Source organism: Sander lucioperca, chromosome 8 (assembly GCF_008315115.2).
Source record: "Sander lucioperca isolate FBNREF2018 chromosome 8, SLUC_FBN_1.2, whole genome shotgun sequence".
In the NCBI taxonomy this organism is placed as follows: domain Eukaryota; kingdom Metazoa; phylum Chordata; class Actinopteri; order Perciformes; family Percidae; genus Sander; species Sander lucioperca.
The window spans coordinates 6,567,786-6,583,313 of record NC_050180.1 but is presented as its reverse complement, the minus strand read 5'-3'; the positions used below and the strand labels follow the sequence as shown (position 1 = coordinate 6,583,313).

The window sequence follows — 15,528 nt, the reverse complement described above, 5'->3', positions numbered from 1 at the left end:
TGGGTAAATTGTGATTTAATTTGTTTTGTTTGTCATTTTTTGTATGACCAATGCTCTTAAAAAATGACAAACCGTCCCATTAGCCTTGTACTTGGTGTTTAGTGCTAGTTAGGAAATGTTAGCATGCTAACCCACTGAGCTAAGTTACTGGACATAGTAAACATTATACTGCTAAACACAAGCTTGTTAACATTGTCATTGTGAGCATGTTAGCATACTGATATTAGCATTTGGCCAACAGAGAAGCTAGCATGTCGACTCATTTTTCTTTGAGTGGACAAGCATAAAGATTGGTATCAATGCCCACTTGCAAACATATACTATGCACATCTGTTGATAGGTTCATTTATTTGTTATTATATCATTATTTATTAGCTATTTTGGAGATTTTGATATTGATATAAAGATTGGTACACATGATTCCTTAGGAGATGGAGGTTGCCCAGTGGTCGTAGAATTTCTTTTTAGCACTTTTCAGACTTCTCATCTGTGTTGGCTTAAAAGCTCTCTACTCATATCGAGTAAAACCATTGAAAGCTCCAGAACAGCTACTACGTGGACCTTGGGGTGAGATAGTTTTGACAACTGTTGTTGCAAAGGTCAAGAAAAAAACTTCACTTATGCCTGTTTTAGTTTTCCAAGGAACTCATCTTGGCCTTATGTCTCTGTATACAGCTCTGTTCAGCCACTGGTCCAGCATTCTCTGTCTGGCTCCCCCTCTGTTAAACCAGAATGGTACAGCTTGATCAGTTACAGTTTTATTGCATGGACAATGCATCGTTGTGATGACACTTTAAAAGTTTGGATTAGGCAATAGATTATGGCAACTAATTCAATATTACTAACATTGTGGTGACAAAATGTGTTGTTTCACTCAAACCTAACGGGATGGATTTTGCACACGCAAAGCGACACAACAGATGTACATAAAAAGAATCTGGCCAGCGGACATTGTTAGCAGCAGGCCATCATGCGATCATTCCATCTTTCACAGCCTTTCCACATAAAGTCCCAGCATGTCACTGGCTGCTTCCACAGGGGAGAAAACCGACTCTGTTATTAGAGTCATCACCAGTCTGAGATATCAGATTTATGACGTGGAAGGAAACACATTAAGGTGCTGCTAAACTGTAGCTTATCGCTTACTCAGACCACTTTAAAGATCCTCTGGAAACGGTTGAAGCACAATTCACTTCAGTGTCACACCTCGTTCTTTTGTCTCGTGGTGCCGTCGCATCCAATTTGGGCGCCGTCTTATTGGAACATGTGGGCCTAATGAGGTGATGTCACCATTGGACTGAGCAGTGATGTAATGAAGCAGTGTTCAAAATCTTGGCTGGTGTGACACACTAAAAACTTCTCTGTGAGAGGGAGAGAAATGTGCATACACTCACATGCACAAAAGCGCAGCTAATAAGGCTACACAGATTAGTCTCCGGCTGTTTTGTTTTTTTATGTTCTAATGCAAATACCACGTTTTGAAAAATTACAGTGTCAACACAGATTTTTTCGTAGGAGATTTTATTATTTATTTTTATCATCTCTTTATTTGGGGAGAGTGTACAACCATCAGCAAACCATACACGGAATGTCCCCATATCCCCCGTATCCTCCCTCCACCCCCAAACTCCCACGGAAATCCATTAACACATGCATACATTCATACATACAAGCACACATATATACACACACAAATACAAATTAAAAAAAAACATTACAAATCATAGCATCATTGCATTATCATTGTTGACAACCTTTAGAAAAGCCCTCCAAACAAGAAATCAACGGGAACTAGAAGTCCATGAAAAATATGACCACGATTACATTTTTCCAAAGTTAGTGAGTTTCTCTTACGGTAAAAATTGTGACACTTGATCCAAAAACAACTTAAAGGTTGCCATAGATTCATTTTTCCAAAAAGGTATTATACATTTCTTTGCAAAGTATGTTATAATAATTAATATTCTACTTTTTTTTTTATCTAACTGAAAATCTGGGAAATCATTTAATAAATACGGACAAGGGTTTACCTCACATCGTAGGAGACTTCTAATTCGCCCAAATGGAAAGGTAGTTAAGATTTGGAAGGATTTTGCGAATTACTTTTCTAATTAATGAGCTGCATTGCACTGCATGAGGTACAGCTCTTTAACATGTCAAATGAACAGAAGGTAAATTAGGTGAACAGGAATCACAGCTGTGCTTGCCATTTCTAGAATCCAAATGATCCTGCAGCCCTCTTAATTAAGAACATATTTCTTAATAATGCTTTGTCCTTTTTTACAAGCAAAGACTGAACTATTATCATATTATAATCATAATTTAATTCATCCTCAGACTAGAGAGATAACGATAGTTACGTATTGTAACCCCAGATTCTATGAGTATAGGCGTAGCCCTCTAAGAGCTGTCGCTATTGGGTTAATCCCTTCGCGCATGCGCAGTCGTGAAGATTTCTTTCGCGCCCTTGTGCCCTGCACGGGCCTCTATTACATTCGCAGTTACTGTATATCACAGTTGCGCGACCATAGAACTGCTCCCAACATCTGCATTTTTCTTCAGCCAACGTTGGAGAAGCAGGTGGCCTGAATCTTAGAGGGCTACGCCTATACTCATAGAATCTGGAGTTACAATACGTAACTATCGTTCTATTTTATATAGGCTTCGCCCTCTAAGAGCTGTCGCTATTGGGTCAAGGGTGAAGCTGATGTAGTCAGTGCCACCTGCGACACAAGGTCCTCAAGCAGAACATAGACTAGTTGCTCTTCCTATTCGCACTGTACCAGTTTAATGTATCAAATAATATATTATTTTGATAAAAAAAACCTGTCGTGATTATGCATTGGCCTAATACTGATTGTAAGGCCCATGTCTGATCATGACTAATAACTTCAGAACACTCGCATTCTTCACAGCCACCCAAGTGCAGGAGGGATGGGGACAGCAGCAAAACACATCAACAGCGCCTCATTTGTCGTCGATTGTGGATAGGACCGAGTGAGTCATGAAGGACTCGGACATATCACGCAGATAAAAGTGGATGCCCAGGAGGCCGCTGCGCAGATGTCAGCCATGCCCCTAAAACTCTTTAAGGATGCTGATAGCGCTCTCGTAGAGTGTGCCCGGATGCCCTGAGTGGGCTCCGCTCCCTCCGTGCTATAGGGTTGGGTGATAGCCTCGCACAGCTAGTGGGACAGCCGCTGCTTTGAAAGAGCCGCACCATGGGAGCGCTCTCTGTAGTGAAAGAACAGCTGCTGTGTTCGTCTGTTGTCTGCTGTGCATAAAACATATTGAGATAATGCGCGTACCGGGCAGAGTCGGTGAGACGCCTTCTCTGCGTCGTTGCTATGAGGCGGGGGGAAAAAACCCTTGAGGGAGAACATCCTTGACCGAAAGGAGCTAGTTAAAACTTTGGTGTAAAAGAAGGGTTTGGCTGTAAAGAGGCCGCGCTCCTGTCCCCCTTAATGGAGAGGCAGGACGGTGAAACCGACAGCGTGCATTAATCACTCACCCTCTTAGCCGACGTCAAGGCGAGGAGAAGCGCTGTTTTCAGTGACAGCATCCTGAGAGAGGCTTGTGCCAGAGGCTCGAAAGGAGGTTTCCCCAGAGCTCGGAGCACCAGGGCTAAGTCCCATTGGGGTGTGAGAGAGCGCACCACGAGTTTCTGTCTAACCCCCTTCAAAAAACACTTAACCAGAGTGTGCGGAAAAACCGACCTCTCTCCATAGCCCTCGTGGCTGTAGACGGAGCCAAGTCATTATCCACCAATGTTTGAGGATAAGTTAACACGAGGGGCAGAGGGCACAATATGGGTTCTGCACCTTTCTCCATACACTAACACTGGAAAGCGGACCATCGCCCGGCGTAACACACCATAGTGGAGGGGGCTCTCGCGCCATGGATAGTGCGCACCACGGCAGGGGGCAAGCCTAATCTCTTCAAACGCTCCCGCTCAGCAGCCAGGCCCATAGCTGCTGGCTTATTACCGGAGGGTGGGATATCGCGCCGTTCAGCTGCAACAGTGCATCTCCGTGCCACGGCAGTTGCCAAGGGGGCCCCGCCAGTAGTTGAACCAGAGCCGGGAACCAGGATGCGCTCGTGCGCTCTGGTGCCACCAGAATGACCAGAAGGTTCTCCTCCTGGATGCGAGCCAGGAGGCGAGGGATCAGAGGGACCGGGGGGAAAGCGTATAGGAGGGCTCAGGGCCAGGGATGGTGGGAAAAGGCATGATGTGAACAGATCCACTTTCGCTCTCCTGAACCTGCTCCACATCATCTGAACGATAGTGGGATTCAATTTCCACTCATTGTGAGAGGGCCCCTCCCTCGACATTAGGTCTTCTGCCCGGTTCAAAACCCCGGGGATGTAGACCACTCTGAGAGACAAAAGGTGTCTGTGGGCCCCAGTAGGAGGCTCCTGGCTATCTCTAATAGCAGGCATGTCTCCCTGCTACCACTTGGGGAAAGTGCTTTAACACTTTCAGCACCGTGGACAGCTCCAGGCAGTTTATGTGGGGGAGGGGAGAAACTGGCCATCTCCCTCCCACCACCTGTGATTCACACATGCCTCCCCAGCCAGTGAGGCGTCTGTGTACACTGTTACGAGTGACGGCGCTGTGCCCAGGGGAACCCCGGATGACAGGGTCCGGAAGTTTCCCCAATATGCCAGGTCCGACTGGAGGAGACCCAGGGGAACCACCACGTGACTCGCAGACATCATACCCAGGCGATGCATCACAGACAGAGCCGACACTGTTGTGTGAGGAACGATGCGTGATAGCAGTGAGCTCAGTGCGTCCAGCCTTGGCGCTGACAGTTTGGCTCTCATAGTGGTTGAGTCTGTGTCCACGCCCAGGTAAATTATTGTCTGTGAAGGGACCAGCAAGCTCTTTTGCCAGTTTATGGCAAAGCCCAGTGTCTGTAGGTGCTGCACGACCTCCATTGTGTGGAGCGCAGCCCTCTCCTGGGAAGAAGCCATAATGATTAAATCATCCAAATAAAAAAGGACTTTGATCTCTTTTCTGCATAACAGCTGTAACGCTGTCTCTGTGCATTTGGAGAACGTGCGGGGGGGCTAATGAGTAGCCAGCCAGTGGCTACTTATTAGCCCCAATGGCAGCCAGTTATACAGGAAAAGATCTCCCTGGAAGGAGAAGCGCAGGAATTTCCTGTGTTTTGGGGACAATAGAGATGTGGAAGTACGCCGTGGTGGTGCACACATTCCAACACGTGTCTGATCATGAGCATGTGGAATGGGTGCTTCATAATACACTGCTGCTGCTGGCTGGCGGGGTGCTAGCCCGGCGAACGGGGTCGGGGCACACCTTGCAGCTCGGGTGGAGGGCCGGCAGTAGGATATAGCCGGTCCGTGGTCAGTACCCGGCGGACACCGCTGTTCTTCAAAGTCTTCAAACTGCTTGTCGCTGAAGAAAAACAGGGAGCAGTTCTATGGTCGCGCAACTGTCATATACAGTAACTGCGGACATAATAGAGGCCCATGCAGAGCAGAAGGGAGCGAAAGAAATCTTCACGACTGCACATGCGCGAAGGGATTAACCCAATAGCGACAGCTCTTAGAGGGCGAAGCCTATACGAAATAGAACAAGTAGATAGAAATTCCTGTTGAGGTTTCTGATAATTGGGAGAAATATATAGAGCATTTGAGCTTGGGAACAGTAGCTTGACAAAATGATCGTAATTATTAGCAGCTGAAAGATATCCACGGCAACTCATCCAACTCCATTTGTTGATGAAGGCCATACGATGACTTAAAAGCTTAAGTGGACCTTGAGTGTTAAGAATAATGTATCATTAAGCATGTATTGATATATATCTATGAAGGAAATGAAAGTAAAATGTTGTGTTGCTGCCCCCTGTCACTCTGCACCTGTTCCACCATAGAGGTACAATGGTTTGGGTTTCGCTTTGAAAGCTAAGGTAAGGTCTGCAAGGCTGTCTTTGAGTCATTTCAGTAACGTCTCTCAGATAAAGCGGATGAAACTTGGAATTGTAAGTCTTATTTAAACATAATAAAGACCAGGCCTCCCTGTACTAAATATTTTTTAGCCATGCTAGCAGTGGAACTAGCATGACATTTGCTACAGACATTTATGATTAGAGCTGCCTATCATTTAAAGCATTACGATACCAGTACCCTTAAAGTGATACCAATACCAATAGAGTAACTTTTTTTTTTGTACTCAATACCTATGCATTCAGTTGTGTAAAATAGATGGCACTCTTGGTTTAAAGAAAAAGGCTCAAGGAATTGGATTTCAGTGGGTTTTTAACCCTTTGTTGAACAGAGAGCGCCATCTAGCGGGCTCAAAAAATAAAGAAAATGGTTCATGAAGATTCATGAAGCTTCATTTGACTTCACTTTTTTTCTATATCTGGGTACAAAAGAGAGTGAATGCAGGTATCGTTTGACTGGAGACGTTCCGATACTACTTGGTACTGGGTTATGTCGGTGGATATATTAAAGGAATCAAATACTGATACCCAGCCCTACTCATGATCCACAGTGGATAAATCCTAAGGACTTTGGTGATCCTTTTATCTAGCACCACAGGCAAGTCAAAGTTTCAAGTACACAGTGAACTTCTTTACATCACCTGGATGGATTGGCACACAATTTGGTGCAGATATTCATGGTTCCAAGAGGGTATATCATAACCACTTTGCTGATTCCCTGACTTTTCATCTAGCGCCATTGTCAGGTTAACAATTTAATTTGTACTTATCCTACTTTGGTGGATAAAACTAATGGCATTCCCAACAGCATCCGCTGTGCTTTCTGCTAATTAGCAAATGTTAGCATGCTAACACACTAACACTAAGATGGTGAACATTGCTAAACATCAGCGTGTTAACGTTGTCACTGTGAGCATATTAGCATGCTGAAATTAGCATTTCACTCTAATTCTTTTTCTTTTTTTTCCATAGCCATCCAAGCGATCTGAAACATTTTTTTCACCGCCACCACTCATCCAGCAGTCTTCATGGCAGCTTCAATCACAACAACGTCCCGGACCCCAATCTGCCGCTGGTGGCCGAAGAGCAGGAGGAGCATCCGGATAGCAAAGGGCCGGTATACGACCCAAAGCAAGACGTCTTTGTCACCCTGTTTGTAAGTTTCCTCGGTCTTTTCCATTTGCCTATTTGTTTGCCCTTCGCTCTCAGTCTTGTATTAAGTACTTAAAAGCAATACCAGATTACCAGAAAATGACTTTAGTAGAACTTAAAGTCACCTTTTGGGATTTTACTTGAGTAAAAAATCTTAAATTATCTGACATTTACTGTACTTAAGTATCAAAAGTAATTTTCTGATATTAAATATACTTAATTATTAGAAGAAAAAGTTTAAAAAAAATGTGATTATTAACTTTATTGTGGCTTTCTTATAGTAAAGCATAGTATTCAGGGTTTCCACGCCGTCTTAAACATCAAATTCAAAGTCTGACATTAACAAAGAGAAAAACTGAATTTTCATTCTTTTGTGAGGAAGAATCTTTCACTCCAACGTATGAAAACATTTCTTGCAAATACGGCCACAGGTGTGTTACATTATCTTCACCACTGTCGTCGGGGTGGTCATTTTCTGTTACGTTGGCGCCAGAGCTTGCAGCAGGTGCTTCCATGACGCTATCAATTATGCTTCCTTCTCTTCTTTAGTTTTGGCGCTTGGCAACAAACAGGCATTACATCACAAACTGGAATGGAGTGTGCATTAACTTACAATCTGGGAGCAATGATTTGCCAAACCTCCTTTTGCAGTGTAACAAATTTCTTCAGATTTTATTTTGTAGTAACGAGTAACGAAGATGCTTAGGGGAAATGTAACAGAGTAAAAGTATACATTTTTATTTATGAAATGAAGTGGAGTAAAAGTAAAAGTTCCCAGAAATATAAATGAAGTAAAGTTCAGATACGTGAAAATTCTACTTAAGTACAGTAACAAACTATTTGTACTTTGTTACATTACAACACTGTTCACTCTACAGCCTTATTCTTCACACATTTACATGTTGTGTCAATTTCGAGGAGCTGGTGACAGAGATCTGAAAGATATGAGAGCTGGGTGATGATAGAAGTTGACATAGTTGAAACAGTGCAGGCAGACAGCACAGTAAATATGATTTACAAAAAGCCAACGTAAGCGATTAACTAGCTTTGACAAGAAACCACAAGGATAATTGAACTCAGCTATCTAAATGGACAGAGATAAAAGCCACTTTGAGCTGTCTTGTTCCAGTTTATGGTTTGCATTAAGTTCCAAGAATCAGCAGTAAGTGCAGATTTAAGCGTGATTACATGACATTCCTGCTGTGAGGCCTGTGGCTCTTGCATTGTTCTTTGAAACGCCCCTCCATGAGGTCAGAAGTCATGGATGTAGTACTTGAAGTGGGAGAAAGCAAGCCTCTCTGGGCCACATGTGTTGCATTATGTTCTTAGTCAGCTTACAGGTGTTTCCAGTTAAAGCTTCTTGATGCATTGACTGTGAAAACTTAATGCTACCCGTGGCTTAAAATGTTGGCAAATTCAAAACAGCCTATTAAAAACATTTTGTCCAAACATAAAGAACCAGTCATCCAGTTGTGCAGTTTAAAATGAATTGTGCAAGGCCATTAGAAAATTATTATCTACACACACATTGCTATTCCCACAAAAAGTCCACATTATTGGTCCCGTGCTATGTTATGGTGTCACATCACGTTGGTCGGGGCAACAATGTGGATAATCTTGGTTCTGTTCTTCCTTCCAAGAAATCTCTCCACCCTCTGCCTCCTGAGAGCCATCCAGCTGCAGCCAGATCGCTGAAACTCCTCGCCAAGATTCCCAAAGATGCCGAAGCTGTTATTGTTTTAGTTGGTAAGCTCCATGACTTTTGACAAAGAGGATTAGTTTGAGGAATTATGTCTTTTTATTTCTTCTGTTTTTAGAAACTGCTAAGAGATAAATCTGCTTGTTGTCAGTTCTCCATTAGACTGGGCGTCAAATACAGAAATAAAATAATTGAATTAAATCAGTTGAACACCACAGTGTCACCGCTAATGGAACCTACTTCTGCGTGTATTCTACTGTAGTTTGAGTAGTTTTGCAGCGTAAGGTTTCTCCCCCTGAGGAGTTGGAAAGCTTTCACTGTAAATCTGCAGGATGTCTTGATGTAGCCTTAACATCAACTTAGCACTATAAAAGATGGCAATGGGTAGGAGGATTCATTTTCCAGAACAACTTCTGTTGAGATATTTGAGAGTAAACCAGTGATGGATGTACCAATAGCCCAAGTCACCCCTTATACAGAGATGTGGAAAACCTCAATCGACTAAACTTGTGGTTCACTGTCTTTTTTCTTTCAGGCTGTGTGGAGTTTCTGGAGCAGCCGGCCATGGCCTTTGTCAGGTTGAATGAGGCAGTCCTTCTGGAGTCCGTGCTGGAGGTCCCCGTCCCTGTCCGCTTTATTTTCGTCCTGCTTGGTCCCACCCAGTCCAACGTGGACTATCATGAGATTGGACGCTCCTTCTCCACTCTCATGTCTGACAAGGTGAATAAAAAAAACTTTCATTCAACCTTTATTCATACTCGAGAGATCATTGTGGGGCAGCCCTCATGTACAATGACATGGAGTTACAAAGACAAAGAAAACAACACAGAGAAGGAAGCAACACCATTACATAGAACATAGAAAGACACTAAAACTTTCCGAAATGGGAAAAAACAATGTGATAAACAGATCAGGACAACCAGGATGCAAAAGTAATACAACTATGTAAAGCAATTCCAAGTAGAAGTCTGGAGGTCTTCAGATTTCTAAAATGTCCAAAAGGCACAAGCGAGTTGATTTTAAGTGTTGTTGTGTTTGTTCCACGAGTCAAACCTAAAAGATGTAAACCAACAATTTAATCTGATGATTAAAGGATTGAGTCACAAGAATCAAAGACAAAGATGGATTATGCCATTTATACACTCTTAAAGGTCCTATGACATGCTGCTTTTTGGATGCTTTTATATAGGGCTCAGTGGTTCCCTAATACTGTATCTGAAGTCTCTTTTATATAGACCTCAGTGGTCCCCTAATACTGTATCTGAAGTCTCTTTTCTATAGACCTTAGTGGTCCCCTAATACTGTATCTGAAGTCTCTTTTATATAGGCCTTAGTGGTCCCCTAATACTGTATCTGAAGTCTCTTTTATATAGACCTTAGTGGTCCCCTAATACTGTATCTGAAGTCTCTTTTATATAGACCTTAGTGGTCCCCTAATACTGTATCTGAAGTCTCTTTTATATAGACCTTAGTGGTCCCCTAATACTGTATCTGAAGTCTCTTTTATATAGACCTTAGTGGTCCCCTAATACTGTATCTGAAGTCTCTTTTATATAGGCCTTAGTGGTCCCCTAATACTGTATCTGAAGTCTCTTTTATATAGACCTTAGTGGTCCCCTAATACTGTATCTGAAGTCTCTTTTATATAGACCTTAGTGGTCCCCTAATACTGTATCTGAAGTCTCTTTTATATAGGCCTTAGTGGTCCCCTAATACTGTATCTGAAGTCTCTTTTATATAGACCTCAGTGGTCCCCTAATACTGTATCTGAAGTCTCTTTTATATAGGCCTTAGTGGTCCCCTAATACTGTATCTGAAGTCTCTTTTATATAGGCCTCAGTGGTCCCCTAATACTGTATCTGAAGTCTCTTTTATATAGGCCTTAGTGGTCCCCTAATACTGTATCTGAAGTCTCTTTTATATAGTCCTTAGTGGTCCCCTAATACTGTATCTGAAGTCTCTTTTATATAGACCTTAGTGGTCCCCTAATACTGTATCTGAAGTCTCTTTTATATAGGCCTTAGTGGTCCCCTAATACTGTATCTGAAGTCTCTTTTATATAGACCTCAGTGGTCCCCTAATACTGTATCTGAAGTCTCTTTTATATAGGCCTTAGTGGTCCCCTAATACTGTATCTGAAGTCTCTTTTATATAGGCCTCAGTGGTCCCCTAATACTGTATCTGAAGTCTCTTTTATATAGACCTCAGTGGTCCCCTAATACTGTATCTGAAGTCTCTTTTATATAGACCTCAGTGGTCCCCTAATACTGTATCTGAAGTCTCTTTTATATAGGCCTTAGTGGTCCCTTAATACTGTATCTGAAGTCTCTTTTATATAGACCTTAGTGGTCCCCTAATACTGTATCTGAAGTCTCTTTTATATTGGCCTCAGTGGTCTCCTAATACTGTATCTGAAGTCTCTTTTTTATAGACCTTAGTGGTCCCCTAATACTGTATCTGAAGTCTCTTTTATATAGACCTCAGTGGTCCCCTAATACTGTATCTGAAGTCTCTTTTATATAGGCCTTAGTGGTCCCCTAATACTGTATCTGAAGTCTCTTTTATATAGACCTTAGTGGTCCCCTAATACTGTAACTGAAGTCTCTTTTATATAGACCTCAGTGGTCCCCTAATACTGTATCTGAAGTCTCTTTCCCGAAATTCAGCCTTGGTGCAGAATTACAGCCACTAGAGCCAGTCCCACAATGAGCTTTCCTTAGGATGTGCCATTTCTGTGTCTGTAGCTTTAAATGCTATTGAGAAGGAGAGAGGGGGGGAGGGGGTGGGTGGGGATGTGGCCTTGACCAACTGCCATGCTTCTCTTGTTTGCAAGCCATGATGTCTCTCTCTCATGGGTGGGCCAAATTCTCTGGGCGGGCAAAGCAGAGAAAGGGGAGGTAACCTTCCTCCTTATGACCTCATATGGAGGAGATTCCAGATTGGCCCATCTGAGCTTTCATTTTCTCAAAGAGAGCAGGATACCCAGGGCTCGGTTTACACCTATCACCATTTCTAGCCACTGGGGGACCATAGGCAGGCTAGGGGAACTCATATTAATGTTGAAAAACCTCATAAAGTGAATTTTTCATGCCATGGGACCTTTAAACATTAAGAATTAGATTTAGATTTGATATGGATTTAAAATACACAAACGTTAAAGGGGAATGTATGGGGCATGTGTTTGTAGTTGCTGTTATTCAGTGTTGTGTTGGACATCGAAAACATATCTATCTTTTTAGGGGTTTTTTTACCAATTTTCATTGAACCACAAAGGTCTTGCAAAGTGGACAGCCCAGACAAATCTCCCAGTATTATAAAGTTGAGAGAGGAATGGGGAAAAAGGTGCGCTCACAAAAAAGCTGCTAATCATCCGCCTCGAAAGGATTTATGAAGCAGCCGTTTGGATGTATTTGTGTTGCATAAATTCATTCTGGTGATGACATTCAATTGTATTTTGTTGCAGAACTTCCATGAGGTGGCCTATTTCGCTGACGACAGACAGGACCTCCTGAATGGTATCAATGAATTCTTGGACTGCAGCATCGTCATTCCACCGTCAGATGTGGAGGGCAAAGACCTCCTGAAGACAGTGGCCGACTTCCAGAAGCAGATGCTGCGCAAGAGAAAGGAAAGAGAATTCAAGAGGCACACATCCACAGTGGGAATGGAGTTGAACAATAAAGGTACTCTGTCAAGTCTCTAAAAAAAAAAAAGCCTATTTTGCCAAGCCAAATCCACATTACTAGGTTTGGAGGAGGCACCTCTGATTCTGCAAACCAATGTTAGTCCTACAATGCAAACACAGAACAACCCCAAAAGTCAGACTGCTTTTAAATTACGTGCAGACCATTCCCTGCATTTGCATTGTTAAAAACATAGATGTGAACGTTTAAGAGTGACAAATCAGCAAAACAAAAAAACAGAGAAACTGCTGTACTTTTCAGTAAACAAAACTCAAGTGATCTGTTGGTTAGATAGGTAGTATTTCCACATTTTGTATCAGTTAAAAGATCTTAACCTTAATTAGGTAATAATCAGCCTTTCCATTCAGAATTAACATCCCGTTGTATATATTATTAGGAATAACATAACTCTTAACGCTTATAATAATAATATGATGCTTATAATTTGATGAGTAATGCTTTAAAGCTGCCATTCACTTGTTTAGAAGGTCCAATCAGTATTTTTTACTATATACTGTTCATTTGATGCATAAATAGAAATAATTAAAATATAAATATAAATAACTAAAGTGTTTGACAGATATATTGTAGATCATAGATACAAAATTCACATTTTGTATTCCTCAAGAGTTTTTTTTGGTGGATACAACCACATGGGGCCGCCACAGTTAGGCATTTTCATCCTACACATAGTAGCTAGGCGATTAGGATGGCATTAGTCTGTATCAACGACGTTTCATTTCCAGGATTGTTCAGGTGTCGCCGGAAATTCCGCCGGATGTCACCTTCCTCTTTCTTTGTGTTGGTGTTCTAAACTCCGGTGGATTTCTGAGGACTATGGTTAACTGCTCCTCAGATCTCTGCAGGGTAAATCCAGACAGCTAGCTAGACTATCTGTCCAATTTTTTTCTGTTGCACGACTGAAACAACTTTTGAACGTACACATGTTCCACCAAAACAAGTTCCTTCCCGAGGCTATTTTGCAGAGGCACCGTCATTGTGTCTGGGGCTTAGTACCGCCCAAGACAATTGTGATTGGTTTAAAGAAATGCCAATAAACCAGAGCACTTTTTCTCCCATCCCAGAATGCTGTGTGGACTAGCCAGACCCTTGTCCGCAGCGCTGTGGAGGAAGGTCTGGCAATGCGAAACTAGGATGGCATTAATCTTTATTTTTCTTATAATAAAAAAAAAACTACTAAAAGGAACTAACCCAACAATTCATTAGTCCATCCCTTAATACTTTTCCAAAATTCACAATTTCACAGCTGTTCAGGTCCAAGTCTTCCAACTAATAAGGTAAATAAAATAAAAAAAACAGGTCACTAATATATTTTCTATATTTTCTTTTTCAGTCATTTCCTAAAGTACCTCAGCACTTTAGTTTTAATGAAATGTCATTTAAACAGGAGTAAAAAGTGCATTTGTTGGGAACTATTTTCAGACGTGGATTAATACACGTGTTGTCCCTAGTATTTAGGGTAGCAGGGCAGTGTATGTGTGATCAGTTCAACTACAGTGCCCATGCTCATGGTAACAAAGGAACATGTCACCTAGTGCAACAGATACACAGACAATACTTTAGTTGGTTTTGATCTTTTCATGGGATTTGTTCACAATAAGACAAACATAGAAGGTGTAGTGAGTTGCGTCTTTGCTTTTTAGATTTTGGTGGTGCTCACATTTGAACTACAGATTGTGCATTCACTGTCGGTTGTCGACCTATATAGTTGAATATAGACATACATTTTTTTTATTATTAGTAGATTCTTTATGTAATGGACCCTGTAACACCCCCCCCAGAGGTGAGTCCAGAGGAGGAGGAGGAGGAAGACCAGGAGGTCGACCCATTAAAACGCTCAGGGATCCCTTTCGGAGGCCTGATCCACGACATCCGCCGCCGCTACCCGCAGTATGTCAGCGACCTCAAAGATGCGTTGGACATGCAGTGCGTTGCCGCCGTCATCTTCATCTACTTTGCTGCGCTGTCGCCCACTATCACCTTCGGAGGCCTGCTGGGTAAACTGGAACTACAAGGAAACAATACATTTGGATTCCATGTCGTTTCGATACCTGTGCTCTGATGTGTGTGTTTTTGGCTGTTTTTGCACATACAGGAGAAAAAACAGAGGGCATGATGGGAGTGACTGAGCTTATTGTGTCTACTGCAACTCTTGGAGTTTTATTCTCGCTGCTTGGTGGTCAACCCCTCCTCATCATAGGCTTCTCAGGACCCTTACTGGTGTTTGAAGAAGCCTTCTACAAGGTACTGAAAACATACAACTCGTATGATTAGGGATGTTTTGATTCTACAGGGGAAATTTCATATCCATAAAGCGAAATTTTCTAAATCTCGGCCAGCTTTTACTCACTTCAGAATTGAATTTCGGAATTTTTTTGAGTCTATCCAAATTATTAATAATAAGAAAAGTATTTATATAGCTGATGTACTGCAAGATTTTTTTCAAGGAAATGTGATTATATAGCCCATTTCACCTTTTGTATTGTTTTCTTTTTTTACCTTCCTTTTTTTTTTCTTTATGTATTGAAGTACCTTCCTTCTTGAGTGTTATTTATTTATTTTTATTTTTATTTTTTTATCAGTAAGTAAGGTTGTAATGTTCCTTGGATGGAAATGAATATCTTTTTTGATATTTTGTAAGTATGTTGCCGAATTGTTCAAACACTGTATAACATGTTTGTAAAGTTTACAAATTAAAAAAAATGATTAGGGATGTAACGATGCATCGTGAATCGGTTAAAAATCGATATAAATATTTAAGATTACTACAACCAATAAGATAAAAAATGAATTGCATTGCAATTTTTAAACAGCCTATCGCGTAATCTACTTTTGATTTCATTTGTTTGACTTCAGACGTCACTAAGTCTTCTTAGTTTATTTATTTGAAGAGATTTCTTTCTATTTATTTAGTTGTTTTTTTTTTAAGTGGGATTAAAAATCGAATTATTGGGGCACCTCTAGCTCACCCAGTAAGAGCGTGCGCCTCATGTAGGCTGAG

General features: G+C 41.7%; 1 protein-coding gene across 4 annotated transcripts in view; it reads left to right on the top strand.

The window, feature by feature from the left end:
• Positions 1-15,528, top strand: part of slc4a3 (solute carrier family 4 member 3) — an 86,433-nt gene that overhangs the window by 52,716 nt on the left and 18,189 nt on the right. For all 4 annotated transcript variants that reach the window (XM_036004368.1, XM_031296535.2, XM_036004367.1 and 1 more), the window contains 6 exons: positions 6,945-7,128; positions 8,765-8,870; positions 9,359-9,543; positions 12,287-12,506; positions 14,309-14,524; positions 14,623-14,771. In XM_036004368.1, coding sequence (XP_035860261.1) covers positions 6,945-7,128; positions 8,765-8,870; positions 9,359-9,543; positions 12,287-12,506; positions 14,309-14,524; positions 14,623-14,771 — 1,060 coding nt within the window. The remainder of the gene's footprint in view (positions 1-6,944; positions 7,129-8,764; positions 8,871-9,358; positions 9,544-12,286; positions 12,507-14,308; positions 14,525-14,622; positions 14,772-15,528) is intronic.